At 40.5% G+C, this 22,212-nt stretch overlaps 1 protein-coding gene across 4 annotated transcripts in view; it reads left to right on the top strand.

Moving 5' to 3' along the window:
* Positions 1 to 22,212, top strand: part of LRP8 (LDL receptor related protein 8) — a 199,220-nt gene that overhangs the window by 121,312 nt on the left and 55,696 nt on the right. For all 4 annotated transcript variants that reach the window (XM_079980724.1, XM_079980722.1, XM_079980723.1 and 1 more), the window contains one exon: positions 3,294 to 3,416. In XM_079980724.1, coding sequence (XP_079836850.1) covers positions 3,294 to 3,416 — 123 coding nt within the window. The remainder of the gene's footprint in view (positions 1 to 3,293; positions 3,417 to 22,212) is intronic.

The raw sequence follows: 22,212 nt of genomic DNA, 5'->3' as shown, positions 1-22,212 counted from the left end.
GAGTCATAGAATCATAGAATCATAGAGTTGGAAGAGACCACAAGGGCCATTGAGTCCAACCCCCTGCCAAGCAGGAAACACCATCAGAGCACTCCTGACATATGGTTGTCAAGCCTCTGCTTAAAGACCTCCAAAGAAGGAGACTCCACCACACTCCTTGGCAGCAAATTCCACTGTCGAACAGCTCTTACTGTCAGGAAGTTCTTCCTAATGTTTAGGTGGAATCTTCTTTCTTGTAGTTTGGATCCATTGCTCCGTGTCCGCTTCTCTGGAGCAGCAGAAAACAACCTTTCTCCCTCCTATATGTGACATCCTTTTATATATTTGAACATGGCTGTCATATCACCCCTTAACCTCCTCTTCTCCAGGCTAAACATGCCCAGCTCCCTTAGCCGTTCCTCATAAGGCATCGTTTCCAGGCCTTTGACCATTTTGGTTGCCCTCCTCTGGACCCGTTCCAGTTTGTCAGTGTCCTTCTTGAACTTTTCACATGTACTGCTCTCAAGCCAGGTGTCACCCATCTTGTATTTGTGCCTCTCATTTTTTTTGCCCAAGTGCAATACTTTACATTTCTCCCTGTTAAAATTCATCTTGTTTGTTTTGGCCCAGTTCTCTAATCTGTCAAGGTCGTTTTGAAGTGTGATCCTGTCCTCTGGGGTGTTAGCCACCCCTCCCAGTTTGGTGTCATCTGCAAATTTGATCAGGATGCCCTTGAGTCCATCATCCAAGTCGTTGATAAAGATGTTGAATAAGACCGGGCCCAAGACAGAACCATGTGGCACCCCACTAGTCACTCTTCTCCAGGATGAAGAGGAACCATTGATGAGCACCCTTTGGGTTCGGTCAGTCAGCCAGTTACAAATCCACTGAGTGGTAGCATAGTCAAGACCGCATTTTACCAGCTTCTTTACAAGAATATCATGGGGCACCTTGTCAAATGCCTTGCTTAAATCAAGGTAGGCTACATCCACTGCGTTCCCTTCATCTACCAGGGTTGTAATTCCGTCAAAAAATAAGATCAGGTTAGTCTGACATGACTTATTTTTCAGAAATCCATGCTGACTATTGGTGATCACAGCATTCCTTTCTAGGTGGTCACAGACTGTTTGCTTAATGATCTGCTCCAGAATCTTCCCTGGTATTGATGTCAGACTGACTGGGCGGTAATTATTTGGGTCCTCTCTTTCCCCCTTTTTGAAAATAAGGACAACATTTGCCCTCCTCCAGTCTGCCGGGACTTCGCCTGTTCTCCAGTCCATTCAAAGGCAAGCGTGTGAGTGTACAATCTGAGAGCTATATAACCGTTTTTCAATAAATGCTAAGCTAATTCTATCCTTAACTCTGAATTTTAAGATATGGCCTGCAGTGTATCTTAACACTGCTCAAGAGGGAGAATACCAACACCTGCAATTTTATTTTATTTTTGTATTTCCTTGTGTGCTGAAATTTCCCATTGTCTAACTCAGCAGACAATTTATATCACCGTGCACATAATGTCTGGAGATACCTTCAAAACCGAGTTTATATTCCGCTATTGGCTGTCTGCTCAAAGCGGGCTTCTTGAAAATGATGTAAGTTGGATATGGCTCATATTGCTGTCCAGTTTCAAAATCAGTGCCGGCACAAAGTTAAGCATTATGCACCATCTGTTTCTGTACAAAGACTCTGAAGCACCTGGAGCAGTCTGCACCAAGGTGTTATTTGATAATCCCTGGAATACAAAAAATAAAAATGAAATGAAAGGATGTAATTCAGCAAACATCACTCATGGACATTGAAGTTTAGATTCTAATTTTTCTTCAGATGCCCTAAGTACTCAGCTGCCTGGATTATGCCACCTTAGCTTCTCTGTGATGTTGAAATAATTAAGCCAATAGCAGCTAGAGGGTCTGTGACACTTCTTTCTGCAGAGCAGTTCAGCCAATGGCATCAAGAGGGAGCAGATACTGAGACCAAGTAGAAAATGCTGTGAGAACAAGGAAGTGAATCTACAGGAGAATGAAACTTGCAGACCATCATACTGATGGACCGTTAGTTAAATTGTTCTGTGTTAGTACAGAGCCATTATTGGTGACACTGAAGTAAATACCTGCTATTGTCAACTCATAATTCATATGTTGAATGCAAGGGAAAACAAATATACTTTGTTCTTATGGAATGCCTGTCTGAGTAGATTATGTTTATGTTTGATGAGGCTTTACAGCATTTATTTTTGGGATGCCACAGCAAGGAAACTGCATGTTTTATGAATCAGAAAATTAATGCTCCCATCACAGACCCTTTTTCACCTGCGTGTCCGCCTCTCTGTTGACATACTATTCCTTTACAGCTTGTCAGTTGACTTTGGTATAACAAAATTAATATTTTACCAAGTGGGCCAGTGATCATTCTTCATCCTACATACCATATTTGTGCCTCTCTCTGTTTTTCTAGCGGTTTTACTCTTCATGCCTCCTGTGGTGGGCTTTGGCAAGGCATGGCAACAACTCTTTCAGTCCCAAAGCTGCATTAATGTTGAGTGCTTGCATCAGGATAGAGGGACTTAATCTCTGTCTTCAGCTATTGTTAAGCTCATGTTCACCAGATCATTCACTCAGGCATGTCTATGCAACAAATATAAACTACTTTAAAATCCTAGGAACTGTAATTCTTTGCAAGAGCTGAGAGACTTTTATCATAAAATCTCAGCACCCTGTTCCAAAGTATAAGGACGCTTCAGGAATTAGGTATTTTGTGTGAGTGTGTGAATGCTGTTATGATCTCCCCTGATCCAGTCTCGCAGGATAATGTTTCACTTGGAATGCACGTTCTGCCCTAGGGCTGGGTGATATATTGTCCAAAAGCATTTTGAAGTGCATATTGTGATATCTGTTTCATAGTTTTTGACCTGGCAATATATTGCGAATCATGAGGTGTGTGCGCTATGCAAAAATCACAATGTGGGGAAAACCGTGAAGCCAGCCACGGTGGCTAAGACCATGAAAGTTAAACCAATAATAAACTGGTTTACATTTTTAAAATTTATATTTGTATCCTGCCTTATCCTTGCAATCAGTGAGTCTTAGAGCTATTTCATCAAATAGGTCATTGCATGTTTGGCCTGAAAGATCAAATGAGAGACGGACATCAAAGGTGGTGTGTACTGTTAGTTCTCCTCAGAGTAAACCTATTGAAAATAATGGACATGACTACCTTAATATCCATTATTTTTACAGCTCTACTTTGAGAAGCAGTGGAAAATAATTGTGTTGGATTGAATCCAACGGTCTAACGTTCCCTATTTCTTCTTTCAGCCAAGAAGACCTGTGCAGAAAGTGATTTCACTTGCAACAACGGCCACTGCATTCCTTCCAGGTGGAAATGTGATGGTGAAGAGGAATGCCCAGATGGATCTGATGAATCCGAAGCCTCATGCAGTGAGTACTCCTGCTAACTGGTTATGGAACATAGCTTTATAGCTGTTTGAAAAGTGGACTGATAAACAAAATAAATTATATATCATGTACACATGTGTGTGAGCTCCCCCTCTCCATACCACTGTCCTGAAAGCAATCAGTGGTGTGGTTTCATTATTATGTCTGGTTGAGGGCAACAAATGATATGTTGTGCACAAGTTAAATCTTGCCTCTTACTCAGGACTTAGCAGTTTACCTCTAGAAACTTGCAAGGCTAACCCTAAGCCTGGGGTGGGGAATCTTTGGCTTGTCGGCCTGATTAAGCCTGCCAAGCCTCTCCAGTTGTCCCAACAGGTCACTTTGGCCAAGTCATGTCCACTTGCCAGGGGGCTTTTCAGTTGGATGAATTTTATGTGATTAGCCAGCTCCTTAAGACATTTTCCACTTTTATATTTTAATTATGTTTATTGTGATTTTATATTTGTTGTGCACCACTTTATGTTTTCTGTAGAGTTTAGCGGTATATAAATATATATTTTATTAAATAACTAAAAGCTTTCTCCTTTTGCTGTAGAGAATTTCATTTGAAAAATGTGATTATGGGATTCAAAATAAGGAAGATTTTATGCTCAGACATTGCTAATAAAAAAACACCCCACCATTCATTGCTGACAGTTCTTTTTTTCAGAAGATTGATTGTAATTTAAATCTCCTCGGGCTTATGTTGTTTCCCAAAAGGCTGTGCAAATGGAAGACTACTGATGCAAATGTTTTCCACTGCTCATGGTTAGATTGGAATTATTGGAATTTCACCTGTTCCTCTCTTTTATATAATTGTCATGCCCTTAAATAGTAGTACTGTTGTCTAATTCTGTCATGAACCACTGTGTTCAGTAAGGGTTTTTCTATAGATCTCATTAGCTTTGAGTGGCACCCTGAAAGGAAGTCAACCTCAAAAATCTTTTTCAGGTTACATGTTGTCCTTTTGAAACTGTACCATATTGCATCTCTCTCCTGTTGCATTATAATAGTTCTCCAAGACAGCATGGCATTTCATGAGCTGTGCTTGTATTGGGCAGCACAAAGCAAGCAAGCTGGAGACTTCAAGTTAAGTAAAGAATGCTTGCAGGCAATAACTGACATGGAAACCAAATGTGGCAAATTTCCCCAGCAGGATAGACTCAGTTGCAAATGTGACATTATTGTAAGTGTCAAGAAACACTCATCTTTGCTTCAGTACCTTTTACCACATTGTTATTCTCATCCTATGGGACAGATCATCTATTTCCCATTGATTTTAGAGAGTTATTAAACATTTACTGATACTGACTAGATGGGGATTTACTCCAAATAAAAATTGAATTTAAATATTAGGTAACACACAAGTGTAAAAGTGTGTGTTTGAATATGATTGACATACTTTTTGTTTGGGAAAACAAACTCTATGAGTGGATACTGAGCTATGTGGACATAATGGACTAGTTACTTGGGTTTCAAGGTTTGTTTCAGGTCACACATGTTTAAAGTATGGAAAAGAATAGGTAGAACGTAAAGGTAAAGGACCCCTGGTTAAGTCCAGTCAGTGCGGTACTCATCTTGTTTCAGGCTGAAGGAGCCAGTGTTTGTCCACAGACAGCTTTCCGGATCATGTGGCCAGCATGACTAAACCACTTCTGGCACAACAGAACACCGTGATGGAAGCCAGAGTGCACGGAAATGCCGTTTACCTTTCCGTCGTAGCGGTACCTATTTATCTACTTGCACTGGTGTGCTTTAGAACTGCTATGTTGGCAGAAGCTGGGACAGAGCAACGGGAGCTCACCCCATTGTGTGGATTTAAATTAATGACCTTCCAATCAGCAAGCTCAAGAGGCTCAGTGATTTAGACCACAGCCCCACCCACTGGGTTGGGCAAAACACGTTCCACAATTGGTCAAAGGTTTCTCATTTTGTAAACGGCATAAGGATCTTACAATTTTAGTAGTATATGATGTTATTAATAACAGCTGCCTTGAAATGAACATGTGCAAATTTTAATCATGCCAGATGGAAGCATCAGGTAGAGAATGCTGGTGCCGTGTGTGTGTGTGTGTGTGTGTGTGTGTGTGTGTGTGATCAGAAAAGGAAGCATTCTGCATTATTCATTACTGGATGCCCAGACCAGCAAAACAGCTGGTTGGAAAGAGCAGGAAATGGTTAAGTGGGCAGTGCATGTGTCCAGCTAGAGTGCAGCTGTGGACATGACTATGGGTTTGCAGCATAGAATCTGAAGAAAAAGAGGCAACACAGGCCACAGAACATTATTTTTTTTAAGGTGCTAATATATTCCTCTCATTAACTGATAGCTACTCTCTTCAAGCTACCACAACCCTGTTGGGTCTTCTGGGACATTCTCCTGTTAGAAGAAACTGAATAGGCTCCAATAAGGATATATAATTGCCCTGTGATGACTTCTTATATTTAATTTATAGGCCAATTTTATGTTAAAGATATCCAAGGTAGCAAAACAGGTGTCCTCCTCCTCTGTCCCACTCCCTCCAACCCTGTTCATTGTCCCACTCCCTCCAACCCTGTTCATTCCCCTCTGAACGCCACCATGTGTTGCAGCCTTTCTAAGTCCATTGAAGACAGTGCATTGAATTTTCAAATATATGCCATTTAAGTGTATTTCCCCAGGATGGATGCTCCTAGCAAAAGGGAAGATGGTTTGTTTGACTTTGTCAGTGTGCAGTGCAAAGAGGAACGTACAATTATCCACCCTCTTTCCTCTTTATTTCGTTAGCCAACTCTGCATTGCTGCCTAATTAGGAAAGATACATGCTGCTTCCTAACAAAGCCCTCTTCTAAGCAGCAACACACAGTATCAACGTAATCATCTCAGCTGTGACATTAACATATTTATAATGCACTAGGGTTTGGTCTCTGCCTGCCTCTCTCCCTCTCAGCCAGAGTCTTCTTATTAATGCAATGCCACTCTCCCATTGGATGGGCTTAAATTAACTTAGCAGTTTCCTTCCCCAGAATTCCCTGCCTGCAAATCTCTCTAGCCTGAAGCAGCTATGTTTAGACTGCACAGTTCACTGTGAGGTCCATGAGGATTTCATTTGACCTCCGTCAGCCAGCAATGCAACTCTTCCTGTAAAGAAGATCATCCTGCGTTATAGAAAGGCTGAGCCTTCAGCTACCTGAGCATTGGCTTCAGTTATACTTGCATGCCTCTGGCTTAGTAGTCTTGCAAGAGGCTTCCATTTCACCTTGGAGCTTACAGTGCATTTTGACTCATATTATGTTCTGGTTAGAAACAGGAAAGCTGCATTGAGAGGAAAAACTTGGATATGGCTTCCAACTCCAGCTTAGCCATGGGCTTCTTGGTTGGCTCCTTCAGCAAGCCATTTCCTCCTGGCTTTAATGTGAATTTTCCAATTGCTTCATTAAGTCGCCACTGTTTCACAGCCATCCCAGCACAACAGCTCTATGGCTATCACCTTCGGTTAATTCCAGTTTGTCTACAGAGCTAACCATTGGCAATGATGGGAGTTGGCAGCAGGTTGAGGAAGTCTTCTGTAGGCAGCTTTGTGGAAGGATTTGCCACTTCATAAATAGAAACACAACTGCATTATCAGATGCGGGTAACTTTCTCACAGAGATCCACCACATGCATCTACACTAAATCATGTGACTGCACCGTGCTTATCAGAAGGTCAGCTGTTTTTGTAACTGGTGCGATCCAGTGTGAAAATGATCGGTTCTGAACTTGAGAATCCCTTAACTTTGGCCACTGAGTCTCCTAGGGGAACCACTATCTTTTGACCTGAGTTTTTTGTCTGTAAACTGCAAATAGTAGTTGGATAAAGAAATATTGTGATCCACCAGGAGTCTTTGAGGACAGTGTAGCCTTTAAATCTATAAACCTACAACAAGTTGACTGAAGAATTGGGAGTCTTACTCTGGACAACTGAAACTAATCTGCCTCTGGTTTTTGAGGCAGTATATTTTCACATGTTTATTCATATGCACGAGGGCTAGAGATTTTACTTCACTAAAAAAATGACAAGTCTTCTAAATGAGTTCCATCTTACTTTAAAGAGGTAAAGATTTAAATATTGAATTGTGTTTATTTAGCCCCGAGATCTTTGTGTGTGGTCAAAAATAAAATAAAAGCTCTAGGAAATCTAATATTGGCTAACGAATTGTGATAGTGCTAGTGAAAGCTCAAAGGGGTAGGACAAAAAGTGAGTACAAAAGGTGAGTCCAAAGGTCTTATGTGTGCAGGTGTATACAATGAAATCCAAGGATGTGAGCTGCATACTTTCCCCATCCACTTTCCCTCTTATTACATACACACAATGCTCTAACAGAAAACAGTAGAAATTGCTTTATGCAAATGTAATCTGAAGACCCGCATCATAAATAGAAAGAATAGGGAGGAAATCACTATAGCCTTTCATGAATCCATATTAATTTCACTAGAGGATATAGCAGGCAACCATTGATGAATGAGTCATCTGTCCAAAGCAATCGGTTCAGTTAAGCTGCACATTTATATGAACTAATGTATTTATGTATTTAAAGCATTTATAACTCGCCCTTCCTTTATACCAGCCTGACCCAAATCTGGTGCCCTTCAGATGGTTTGGACCACAATTCCCATCAACTCCAGGCAGTACATCTGTGCTAGCTGAGGCTGATTGGAAGTGCACTCTGGGTTGGGGAAGGCAGATACCATATAGAGACCAGGATAGGGTATAGAACAAATAATAAAATAAACAACAATTAATATTAAAATGCACAGTCGCGCATATAGGACAGTGAAAAACAACAGAGCAGGTTAAACAGTCATCAACTTATGAAACTAAGTTTCTGCTTCTCAAGACTCTTGATTCACTTAGCCTGGTATTGTCCAGTTTGAGGGTAGCCAATGTGGTGCCTTCTACCATATTTTTCACCCTATAGGATGCACCTTTTCCCCTCCAAAAATGAAGGGGAAATCTGTGTGCGTCCTATGGGGCGAATGCAGGCTTTCGCTGAATCTTGGAGGGCGAGAGGGGGCGGTGCGCACCAACCCCTCTCGCTCTGCAGGCTTCAGGAAGCTATCAGCAAGCCAGGGGAGCCCGCTGGAGTTCCCGCAGGGCTCCCTAGGCTGCGGATAGCAGCCTGCTGCACGGAGCGCGGGGCGCGCTGAAGCCGCGGCTGGGGGGGGAATAATTTTTTTTCTTTATCCCCCCCCAAAAAAAAAAACTAGGTGCGTCCTATGGGCCGGTGCATCCTATAGGGTGAAAAATACGGCAGGTGTTGTGGTCTCCAAGTCCCATCATCCCTGACAATTTGCCTTGTTGGTTGGGGCTGATGGGAGGCAGAGTTAAATAACATATTCCTGTTGATGGGAGCTGAAGTCCAACACCAGCTGCTTCGACTGGCAGCTTTACTCTTGACTGGAAGAAACTCATCAAGGAACTCAGGTAGAAATCAGGGATTAAACCTAGAACTTGTCTCTTTCACTGATTATGATTTTTCATAATTATGAGCTATGTGTTGGTCTTCAACAGTGCAAATTGTGTTTTAGCTAAAGAAAGAGGGTTCCTAGGCGAACAGTCCCATGTCATACATGCCACTTTGGTCTGCTAATGGCAGATAGTATGACAGAATCCTCCCTGGGAAAAGGACCTAGACATAAGATTTCAATACATAAGGGGTGCAGACTAAGCTGGAACTCTTCCTGTAGTCATCATGCAGGTCTTCTACAGGAATGATTATTTATAGATGTATAAGATTTTTAGACTACTTTTATTCAAAGGTCCCAAAGCTGTTTCCAACAATAAAAATGCAGATTAAAACCAGATACAATTTGAACAGTATAGAATAGGGCAACCTAAAGCACCGGGGCAAACTAAACAACTTTTCCAGAAGCCGAGGAGAACTGATAGGTCTTGACTTGATGACAGGAAGCCAGCCACAACACTGACATCTGTACTTCTAGGGGAGGAGTGTTCCTAGGTTGGGGCAAACTCGCTAAGGAGGCACTGTCTGGTGTCTAGCACGGCAAGTAATACTCATGGTGATACTGCAAGCAAGACCTCCCTCCCCAATTGGTCTCAGGTTCTGGGGTCACTGATATAGAGAAAGAGATTCCGTCAGATATCCAGATTCCAAGTCAGGGCCTTATACACCTTTAACTGAGCCTAGTAGCATATAGATTTACCCTTCAGTATTTCAGCTACCCCTTTTCTCTCATACTATGCTATAGTGAAACAAAGTTAATGTTGCCCTTGCAATTCTTCCCTAAGTCAGTTCTTTTCAGAGTTTGTTCATCAAATACTATGAATATAGTAGCAATGTCAAATTTCTGTTATTCCACTAATGCATTTGAGTAGTTCATAAACAAGGACAGCAGTAAAAAGCTTGATGGGATGACTTTTATAGCTGTTATGAATCTTGCACCCATTCAAGTGAAAGGGTAGAGGATGTGAGGGCATTGGTGATTACAATTGTAGTACTATCCTATTTTTAAAGACAGAAGAGGCTTTGGGTTGTACTGAGACAAGTTTTTGACACCCCCCTCTCCCAGCAAGTTTAACATAATTGTCTCCAGAAAGGGGTGTTTATTTCATTGCTTTCAGAAGAATCCTGGCTTTGGTACTGGCAAATGCAGTATGCTTTCAAGTAATAGATGGAAGCTTGGCATCTTCCTCTGAACAGGAGATTTAATGTGACTAGGAATGATTTTCTGTAAATCAATTAAAACTTTGGCTGCATGTACAGATCTTGATTAATGGTGCACAAGAACAGTAAATGAATACAAAAAGTGTGAGTTTTAACTGGGATAGGTAAAGTTACAAGCTGTAACCAATGACAACTTGACCGTAATGGTACTTAATGAAGAATATTCAAGAGCCAATGATCCGTTACTTGTGGCTAGAGTGCAGAAGGGGTGTGTTTTTGAGTGGTCACTACTGTTGCTGCTGTTGTGAAATCTGGTTGCATTTCCAAGCTTTCAAAACTTCTTCAGATATCTCTGAATGCACACGAAAAGCTTATACCCAGAACAAACTTAGTTGGTCTCTAAGGTGCTACTGGACAATTTTTAATTTAATTTATTTCGACTACATCAGACCAACACGGCTACCTACCTGAATCTAAAACTTTTATGCTTTGTCTGCCTGGATGGTAAGGTGAGGCGAAGACTTCTGTCATGAGAGGAGCAGGTGACAATCATCTGGTTGTCATAGGAAGCTGCTTTGATGTAGAACCCTGTTACTGATAGGGAAGACAATCCAAATTACATTGGTGGTGGAGGCTATCTAGGCGGTAGATAGGAAGCTGTGAAATGCTTTCTTTGTGTGGAACCAGTGAAAGAAACATCTACAGTGCAGAAGCAATTCTTAAAGTGAGAGTATGAGGCAGCTTCTGATCCCTTCTAAGTGGATTCCCCAAAGCATAGGAAGAAATATTTGTCCAGGAGTGGTTCCCTAGAGCGTGCGTGAAAAACTGGGTAGAGGAGAATATTCCCTCCAGAGGATATGACTCTTCTTTCTTTGCACGTACTCAGTTATATAAAAGCTTGCCGTTGGTAGTGCCGTGGCACTCCTATGACTGACAACGTAATGGAATGGGCAAGTCAATGTCTCATTCTTGCTGTTTAGATACATTGACTTGCCCTTTCCATTATCTTGTTGAATCCCAGATACTGATAGAGAAAGTTGGGATAGGCAGTACTGAGCTGCCCCATTAGTCACATTTCAGCCCTGTTGGCCATAGGTGCCATCATGTGGCATATAGCCTTGGTAAGCTAAAGTCAAGCTTTTGAGGTAATATAACCTTGAACCCACAAATGTATAGCAGGATTTCTTTCCCACAGAGCAGGGGTGGGCCCCAGCTCCAGCAAGTATGACCAGTTGTCAGGAATGATGGGAGTTATAGTTGAACACTTGGAGGTCAATAATTTAGCCAACCCTGGCAAAGAAGTATATGCCTTGATTATATGCAGCTTAGAGTTCAGTATTATCTGGCATACCTACATTAGGCTTCCCTTGTTTTTGGTGGTTGTTTTCATTATGCAGTCATTGAAAAGCTAAAGGGAAAGTATTTTTCCATCAATACAAAGGAAATGCATTAACTAATACAATAGAAATGCATTAACTTTTTAATGTATTACTTTCCTGCTCCAGCAGATATCAGGCAGCCGGATAAAAATAAAATTCCCAGCCCATGAAAGGCAATTTAACTTCTGTGTTGCTGCTGATTTCATTGAGACCTGCACAATTTGCCTTCATCATTTGATCACTTAGTTTGATTGGTTTAGTTTTATATCTGGGGACATGTTAGAAAATGATAGAGTTGTTAGGTTTGGGTTCTCAAAAAATCCAGAAAGTACATGCTGGACACAGACTCATGGTTGGCTTCTCCTTTGCATTGCCACAGGATAAAGAACAACTGTTCTTAAGGATGCATAAGCTTTCATAGTCTTCTCTTGGTTACAGTAGCTCCTTAATCATAGAGTTAGGAAGAGGCTGGGAGGTTGTGTAGTATGCAGTGAAGGTTCTCTAGCAGATGATTTTCCAGCCTCTGCTTAAGTATCACCAGAAAAGGAGAGCCTACCACCTGCTGAGGCAGTTGGTTCCATTACTGAACATCTATTATAGTTAGGAAGAGTCTCCATTTAATGTTTAGCCATAATATGCTTCCCGCCCATTTCCACAGGGATAAGGACTATAGCTTAGTGGCAGAGCATCTGTCCCAGGTTCATCTCTTGCCTAAAACCCTGGAGAGCTAGTGCCAAGTCACTGTAGACAGCACTGAGCTGGATGGACCAATATCTTAGACTAGGACAGCTTCCTATGTTCGTATATTCCACCCATTTGTTCTAGTCCATCCTTACTGAGCAACAGAGAACAAGTCTGTTCCATCTTCTGTATGACAGCCCTTCATTTGAAGACCACTCCCACGTCCTCCCTTTAATCTTCTCTTTTACAGCCTTCTACAACTTACCCAATTCTTTCAACAATTCATCATAGGATTTGGTCATCAGTGTCAGTGTCCTCCTTGGTGGTGTCCAGAACTGGACACAGTGTTTTGTCTTTAGTCTGAGCAATTATTTTTAAAAAAAGTGCTGATGTAAAGTGGAAAAGTATGGACTATTGGTAGAGTTTTTTCATGCTCTGCATTTGATGTTCTGTTGGAAGGTTTTGGGGTGCCTCAATAGAGAGGAAAGGCAATAGACAATTATAAGCTTCTATAACTGGGTGGTGCCAGAATGTGAGCTTTTGAAGGCTTTAGAATTCCTATATTTTACGCTGTATAGAAAATCTGTGTCAACAGTTTATACAAAAAGAGAGAGAACATAGCATAACGACATCCAGTCTTGACTTCAAGAGCACATTAATTATCTATTAATAGCGATGGTGTATAAAATGTATAATAGAACAATTTGCTTTTTTAAAATAAAAAATCCATAATGAAAACCTTTCCTCCCCATAATTATCCACTCATTTAATTGATGAAAAGCCATTTCCTTGCACATCTCATTACAAACCAGCAATGTAAAGAGCCTGTCTTAAAGGGATTGAAATACCGCATACTTAAAATACATTATATCCTTTTACATTATACCCTTCCCCCCCACCTCCCATTTGCTGTCATTTCATAATGTATAAAAAGGAGGCTAGGAGGCTGTTGAAGAGAAATTCAAAGCCAAACAGAGTCTCCCATTCACTATCCCTCTTCCAGTGTTTACTGAGTTTTGTCTTGTTTAATTATATTTACACTTAGTTTTATGTTTTGGTATCTTTAAGACCTTTTCCTTGCAGAAGGGCTACAGTTCGAAGGACTTTGTAGTGTCCATGGATCTGTGCAGCCATTCTGTGCCTTAGCATCACAGAATCTTAAGAGATGGAAGAGAGCCCAAGGGTCATCTAGTCCAACCCCTGCAATGCAGGAATCTCAGCTTAGACATCCATGACAGCCTTTTTGCTCCAAAATCTTTGTGCTCGTACAGTCATACCTCGTCTTGCATTCATGTTGTGTCTTTTCAGCTTGCGTATGCGGCAAACCCGGAAGTGTATACTTCTGGGTTTCGCCGTGTGCGCAGAAGCATTCTGTGTGCTTTGCGCATGTGCAGAAGTGCTTTATCGTGATCTGCGCTTGCGCAGAAGCGCCGCTTTAGTTGCGGACTTTTCGGGGTGCGAATGGCACCCCAGAACAGATTGTGTCTGCAACTAGAGATACCACTGTACTGATTTTACACATGACAAAATACCCATGGAACTCCTAATGCCAGTACAAAAACCAACATCATGTTATGAATCGTGTCGTTTTCCTGTGTAAACCATTCGTTTCATTTGAAAACCCTGCTTTAAAACAGTCATAGATGAAGATAGACAGCTGTTCTGAAATCAGTTTCATATCAAGGCATTTGTTTTCAAGCAAAGAATAGAAGTTCAAACTACTTCTGCCACATTTAGAACGTATGCTTTTTTATTTTTTATTTTTTCTCTTCTCTGTTAAAAAATAAATAAATATTTTTTTTAAAAAAATAGAATGTATGTCTACCTTTGTCCATTATACTGCATTTTCTTTACTTAACCCTGTATGCTTTAGAAGAAAAAGATCAGTTCTTAATTCTGTGCCTATATGGTCTGTCCAATGTAACAAATGGCAGCATCATAGAATTTGAAATAAAAAATATGACTGTTGTATTATGGTACTCAGTTTTGCAACTCTGGTCCATCAAGACCAAAGTGGAGCAAGCCAACTTGCATGACATCTGTGCAGTTCTGTAGTAGAGAAGCATTCCAATCACTCAATGTGGTCAGAAATAGAGTCATTTCAGATACTATATGTGAATAATTTTTATCCACTTGAGTGTGAGATTGGAAGTTTGGTGGTCTCCAATAATTTAAATGTCTCATTAAGAAATGAATTCCTATGTGGCTTTCACAAATAATTTAAATGGGCATGAACTGTAATTTCTCTCTCTCAACAACCAAGGACTGTATGTAATAAACAGATTTTGGAGAATTTAAATATAGCTCTCCTTATGCTACTGATTTTTAATAAGCAAAGCTATATTTATAGACCTTTTGTGTTATTTATAAAAACTGTACTAGTTTCAGGAATTGTAGGCATCTGCAACACAAATTGCTAGTGAAAGCAGGACTGTAATGCAAATTCTTTATAGTTTCCTAGGGAAACCTGTTCCGTTCCATCTGGATATACAAACATTTGAGGAAATGTCTAATTCTGATGGCAGGGAGATCTTGACATTTAGCATAATGGGCCTTCCCAAATTAAGGAGATAATTGACTAGTCTTTCTATATACAAGATTAGCAAAACATTCAGGAAGCAAGGTAAACTGTTGTCCTTCAGGAACAAGTAGATTAAAAAGCCAGGATGGGGAAAGGGGACAGGGTTATACAGGACAATAACATTCTTCAGGCTGCAAGGCAGAGGGACCTTTGGAAGTAAGACATGATTTCCACAGCTGTAGAAGAGAAAAGGATCAAACTGCATAGCAGAAATGTGGGAATTGACTTGTGAAGATAGTTGAGAAATGCAGTCACATGACATATACTTAGGTGGTTATATACAGATGTCAGAAGTAATCATGCTTAATATGTTTCTCTCTTTCCTTTTTTAAAATACTGTAATGTATTAATGTGTCTCTAGAAGCTACCACCCACTGTGCAACTTTCACACATGTTTTGCCCTGAACACACACACACCCCTTGCATACATACCTTCATAGATTAAAAAAAATGGTATGGAGACATACACATTAGTTGTTGAATGCATTCCTGATCATTACAGAATGAAAGTTGATGTTCTAGGACCAAGGACAGCTCCCCGGTAAAGCTGCAATCTGAATTGTTTACTGGAGCTGCATAGACATTTAATAGTCTCTCTAAATAAACTGTGGCTGATAATTTAAAATGGTGATTTTAAGTATATTATTACATATTTATCAACCAACAGAACATGATCTGAAATGCAAATTATCCCTAATTAATGTTTAATGTTTAATGTTTAACTTATATACTAGCTAATTTTCTCTTGCATGGTTAGGTAGAATAAGTTAACTCTACTATAACTTCTTTATTCTACATCTACCCTGAAATATTTTCAGCTTCTAATTTGTTAGATTTTCCCCCACCCCCACTATAATCAGGCCCATAGCAATAATGAAATTGAGAGTGTTGCTATAATATTAATTTGGATAGGCTTAGCCCAGTTCAACATAGATAACTAATTAATAATTTCTATCCTACTGTCTTTTGAAGCATTATAGAAGAGGACCATAACTCAGTGGCAGAACAAATGCTTTATATGCGAAAGGTCCCAGAATCAGTCCCAGGCACATACTGGTGGGCTATGAAAAAACTCCTGTCAGAAAACCTGAAGAGGTGCTGCTAGCCAGTAGATTGGGATAGGGAATTTGTGGCCGTCTAGATGATGGACTCCTTATCATCCCTGACTACTGGCTATGCTGGTTGGGACTGATGGGAGTTGGAGCCAGCCAACACTTGGAGGTTCCCCATCCCTGGTTCAGATAATGCTGATGTTATCCGTCACTTCCTGTTTCATGTTCGAGCAGCTTCCTGTTTGAGGTAGCATACAGTAGTACCTCGGGTTAAGTGCTTAATTCGTTCCGGAGGTCTGTTTGTAACCTGAAACTGTTCTTAACCTGAAGCACCACTTTAGCTAATGGGGCCTCCTGCTGCTGCTGTGCCGCCGCTGCCCAATTTCTGTTCTTATCCTGAAGCAAAGTTCTTAACCTGAAGCACTATTTCTGGGTAGGTGGAATCTGTAACCTGAAGCGTATGTAACCTGAAGTGTATGTAACCTGAGGTACCACTGTACTTGAAATTGTATACAACAAACAAAGACAGGCACTATTTCATTCCACAGTCTCTTTTCCATAATGCTTATTACTCAGTTTTTTTAAAAAACACGATCCTCCATTAGCTATGGAAAAGGGCATCTCTAGCTCTCTATGTAGTATTTGCCTAGATTCTTCTTTCCTATTTTATAGATTTACTGGTGTCAAATGCTATGAAGAATAATCAGCAATAACTTTCCAGCATGTGGATTTGGACCATTTCCCCATACAAGCCACAGTCCATCAAGCAACTGTCCGGCAGTACACAGTTTGGCACAGATTGTCTCAGTCTGTCACAGTGCTTTTGATATAAGTGGATCAAGGATGGTTGCAATCTGAATCAAGGGATAAAATATAAACTGGTATTATTATTTAAATGTGCTCAGGATGTTTCTTCTCTTGGCATGATAACTTTGATTAAAATAAGCTGCTTTAGGAGTGTAATGCATTTATAGAGGATGCAGTAACATTTATATTTCTATGCAGCCTTCAAATCAGTCTGCAGCTATTGAAACACACTGCTAAGTCATTTTTCTTCTCTTTATTTAACTTCATGGACATCATTCTAAGTGAAACACTTTATGACATCTGTGGGCAGAGTGGGAGATGTTGGAAGCGAAAGCCAGAATTATGCAAGCAGCTTTACTATGCCTTGCCAAACGAGGTGATTTTGTTTACAAGGGGTTTCTCTTACTCACCCATAAATACAGTCATGAAGTGGAAGGGGAGGGGGAAATGCTTATGGCTCAGTAGATTTGAATTGTGTGCAAAGGTATAAATAACCCCTGGATCCTCTTTAAATGAGACTAGCCAATCCCAACCAGCCCCCAATAAGGTGTGCAGACAGGTTACCTCATGTGGGTATCGCTATCTAATGTGATAGCATGCTATATGTGCACCAGCACATGTTCTGCAGCAAACCTGCACATGGAAATCAGTTCCTCTGTGCAGATCAGTGGACTGAATGAAGGGCAATTGAACGTTCTTGGACAACACACCTGCAGGGCTCTTTTGCCCATTTTTTCACCCTCCCTGAAAGTGGATCAAGGTTGGAAGAAGGTTCCTTCCCTGCAGTCCTGATTGCTCAGTATGAGCAAAATTTTGACATGTGCAGCCTTCTGCTGCTTTCCTTTCAGGTCAGACCAAAAGTGGTAATTGCCTGCCCCCTGTCTGTCAAGGCATGATGTCTCTAAATACCAGGTGGAGAGAGGGCTGCTTGTGAGCTTCCCATGGGCAACAGGCTGGCCAGGATGCTTTTGGCCTGACCTGATCCAGCAAAGCTCTTCTCATGTTCTTCTTTTCCCACCCCCTTGTCTGCTTTTCCTGCTCAAGAATGGGAAAGATGGTTTGGTGGAGTTGCCAGTTGAGCCTTGGCCACTCAGCTACCAAACAAACCTCAGGCTTCATTCCAAGTTTGGAGCTAGGAGGTGGGAGGAATCACTGTACAAACTCCCAGATGATCCCTGCCCACTTCTGCAGCTTCTGAGTTGGAAGGAAGGCTGACTGTATCATGCTTGCCAGAGGGTGGTGCCACACTTGCCATTATTTGCTGAAGCCTGGCTGCAAACCTGGTTCTCTAGAGCAGTGTTTCCCAACCTTGTGCCTCCAGCTGTTTTTGGACTACAACTCCCATCATCCCTTGCCACTGGTCTTGCTAGTCAGGGATGATGGGAGTTGTAGTTCAAAAACAGCTGGAGGCCCAAGGTTGGGAAACACTGCTCTAGAGGCCAGTGACATTTGGGAAATATGCTGCCTATAAGAATACAGGGATCAAATATTAGATTGAATCAAGAGTCTTATGGACAAGGATTCATTGGCTGGGTCCTTTGAGGAAATAGTATTTTGATTATTATTAATTGCATCTTGTTATATTCTTAAGAAAATGCTGCTCTGTCCTGTCTGTCAGGGTGGGCCCTGTGGGCAGTAAACAGCATTCAGCCCCCAACCCCGATCATTGTCAGGGAAACAAAAGATACAAAAATTCAAAATTAAGAAAAGTTTCACCAGTGAAATGAAGTTTGTTCCTTCCCTTTTGATAAGAAGAGTTTGATGAAAGGTGCAGCATGAGTTCTTCAAAGGCCATAATTAATTGTTATATTTAGAAATGGCTAAGCATATATTAATTATAAAGAAACTCTGAAGCAGCTGTGTCCTTGATGAACATCAACTATTGCAGCAGTGGAAGGTTGTGCAATTAATGTCATGAATATTCATGATGAGTTTTTAACAGGTACTAACCATTCTTAACTGTTTAGGTAGCCCACCTGTCTTAATACTTCACCACTTGGATATGGATGTATTGTATTAACAATGTCTGACATCTATAATTCAGCTTGCGTATCTACTGTTGGCTAATTGGAATAGACTAAGTTAGTCAGATGAATTTGAAAACCTGTCCTCCAGTTCCAGCCTCTGTTACAGAGTATAGAATCTGTTGCTCTGTGCTTAAGCAATGTGACTGGGTTGAATCCACATATGGCAGGTGCCCTTTGCTCATTGAAGCATTATTCTACATCTTGCATTAGAGTTTTTTATGCTAGCAATGAAATGAAATCCAAACAGTGAAACAAAATCCAAGTATGCCTACCATATTACAGAACCTGTTATAGTTCTGCATAAAGTCTTATGCACTCTAATTATCGTCATATGTGGTCTATGGTACATATTACAATGCCTCTTTAAACAGTAAAATGTAGGAAATCTCAGTTTTGATCCAGAGATTCCCTTCTTCTGATGGAGGAAGGTAACCTTTGAAGCCAACTCAAGGAGGACACACATTAGTGTTTAGAAGTAAAATAAAAATTTATAATGAAAAACAATTATAATTAATGCCAAATTTGGCATGCAAAATAAATTTCAGAGGTGTGAGTTGTATTTACAGATGTTTTCCTTAAGTGAATGACTGATGCCACTACAGTCCATACACACTGATCAGTTCATTTTCTGCTCAGTACTTTTATACAGTGTGTATGGGAGATGGGGTGTTTTTGGAACATCTAAGACCTGAGCTGGATTTCCAGTTATGGCCACTAGCACAGCTACAATAAAGGCAGTAAAGTCACTGAAATGAGCTGCCATATGTCCTCATTTTCCAGGACACATCCTCTATTTCATGGGCATGTAAAATAAGAGTTGTCATAGTGATCCATAGTTAAAAGTAGAAGTCAGCAAATGTGTCCTCTTTTTTGCTCTTCAAAATATGGCAACCCTACAAAATCAAGTAGGCCTGAGTTGCTTTGAAAGAGGAAAAGCAACTGGAATGAGAAATATGGTAGACTAGACCTAATAGAACTTTGCAAAGAAGGTTGTCAGTGTGGGTTGATTCTGATGGTTTTAATCAACGTATTCCAATTAAGATTTTAGACTTTGTCTGAACAAGAAACGGGGGGGAAGAGAATTAGGAAGAGAATTAGGTTGACTTAGGGAACTGATCTAGAAGAGCAATGAAAGCTTTAGTTCAAAGTCTACCTCAGACGACTGCTGCCATGAGGACTTTCCAGCTCTCTCCTGCCAATTCTAGGTTTGAATTGATTGATTGATTGATTGATTGATTGATTGATTTCCTAGCGCTGTGCTTGAGTTGATTCAATGTAAGGGGGGATGCCTGTATCCAGCAAAAGCAAGCTCACACCTCATGGAATTTGTATACATACATATGTAAGAGACTTTTTTATAATTACATTTTGTGAATAATTATGTTCTTATGTAGCTGCATTGTTTTATACTTTCTGGATGCCCCATGATTATATTGTAAAGTAGATGTGCGGGAGGCAGTGGAAGACAGGAGTGACTGGGGTGCTCTGGTCCATGGGGTCACAAAGAGTCGGACACGACTAAACGACTAAACAACAACAACAAAGATGTGCTCTGTGCTATAAATCAAGCACTGCTAGAAGTTGCTTCTTTTTGCTTTCCAATATATTTCTTATCAATAAAAAATTGGTGCAGTGCAAGCAAATTTTTATTCTGAAAGTGTTGCCCAGAGAAAAATGTTTGAGAACCACTGCTCTAGACACTGGATGGTACAATTCATCTCCAGGAAGAAGAATAGAACCTGAATACAGGTGAACTGGCAGCACCGTACTTTATTCCAGCTGATGTGTAAAGCTGTATGTAGCTTCTGAAATGTAAAATGATTTGACACCAGTGTGGTGTGGTGGTTAGAGTAGTGGATTTTGGCCCGGGAGACAAGTGTTCAAATCACTGCACCCCCATGAAGTTCCTTGGATAAAACTTGCTCCAGTAATAAACTCTCATCTTAACCTACCCTATAGGTTTCTTGTGGAGATAAAAATAGGCAAAACGCTGTGTAAGCTCTCCTGTGGAGGTGTTGCATACAAATATGATTTAAAAAAGAAAAGAAATGTACAACATGAGTTTGCAAAGAATGTCCTAAGGGTGTGCAGAAACTCCAGTCACACGAGTACCTGCAATTACCGTATCAGTTAAGATAAAACAATTTTTTTGTTCATTAAATGTTTTATGTACTTGAGAGCTTGTCCCTGTCCTCAAACCATCACTTAAGTCAATTAGCTGACTGAATGATTCCTCTGCCCTTCTCCATGTGATGCTTCCTTTGATCATATGAGCTCCTCTAAGCCACATTCCCAGTATACTTAACTTACTCAAAAGCATGCTTCATATAGGCAGCTTTCTGGCTTTAATAATTACCTCAAAGTATCCCCAACTTTTCCAAAACAATTAGATTCAACCTTTAGTTCAAAGTCTACCTCAGGCGACTGCTGTTTTTTCTTTTCTTTCCTTAATTCCTTGGGTAATCCCGTAAGGCAGGTTTGACTGAACAATTAAAAACTGTAGAATATTAGGCTTATGGGTCTAATTTGATTGAACAAAAGCAAGAAAATCCAGCATTAAACCTGCCAGAATGTAAAGAAAAAGCCCTCCAGTTTGACCAATATTCTAGCAAGTTCATATAGGGCAGGCATGACCAAAGTCTGTTTCAGGGGCCTAATCCGGTCTGCCGGTTGATTTAATCTGGCCCCGTGGCAGTATATGTCCTGGGGTAAAATGCTTTTTAAAAAGCTCAGCAACTTCAATCCTAAAAAAAACCTCAACAAATCACTTCATCAAATCTGGCCCTCTTTGAAAAAAGTTTGGGCACTCCTGATATAGGGGAAGGTATGTGAAGTAGTTATGCGATACCATCACAATGTATTCCTGATTAAAATTAATAAATAAATCTGTGGTATCTCTCCTAATGAATATGGGCTTGCCCATTGCTTAAATTTGGTTTTTGAGGCCGTGCTTTGAGTGCCACCATTTTCCAAAGTTGTGTGGGTGGAGACTGGAGATGAGGCCTTTTCTGTGGTGATGCATGATTGTGGAATCTCTCCCCAGAACCATTGCTGCCATCTTTTAGACAGCAAGTGTAAAACTGTTTTATTCATTTCAGCATCTGCTGGATGTCTTGCTGTTGAGTGTTGATGTTGTGGGCTGCTTTGGAGGCTTAACAGTGGGGAAGTGAAATAGAAATGTTTCAAATAAAATTAATAAAATAATAATAATGTTTATGTGCAAACACAACTTCAGCTCACTTCCTACACGTATCCTGGGCTATTTGAACACACACACTCCAGATTAATTAATAATGAATTATTTTTAATTAACTAGCCCTGAGCAACCTTGGCCTTGTCCATTTATTCTTCCTTTTAAATCCTTGAGTTGAAGGGTATTTTTCCTTGCATCAACTATTACAAGGAAGGGTTTTCTTCTGGATATAGAACTTGCCTAGCTTAGCAACATAGCTAATTATTCACTAAATTACATTTTCTGCGATCTCACATGGGACAGATGAAGAGGCATTTATGAAGCTTCCAATTTGTGTAAATCAAAGAGTGTCAAATATGTATTGAAGTAGTAAAAAAGTAATAAGCCTGTCAGGGGCTCAGGAGCAGAGGCACAGGGGAGAGAGGAAATGGAGAGCG

The sequence above is a fragment of the Podarcis cretensis genome (genome assembly GCF_951804945.1).
Source record: "Podarcis cretensis genome assembly, chromosome: 6".
Taxonomy (NCBI): Eukaryota; Metazoa; Chordata; class Lepidosauria; order Squamata; family Lacertidae; genus Podarcis; species Podarcis cretensis.
This window is presented reverse-complemented; position numbering and strand designations above follow the sequence as displayed.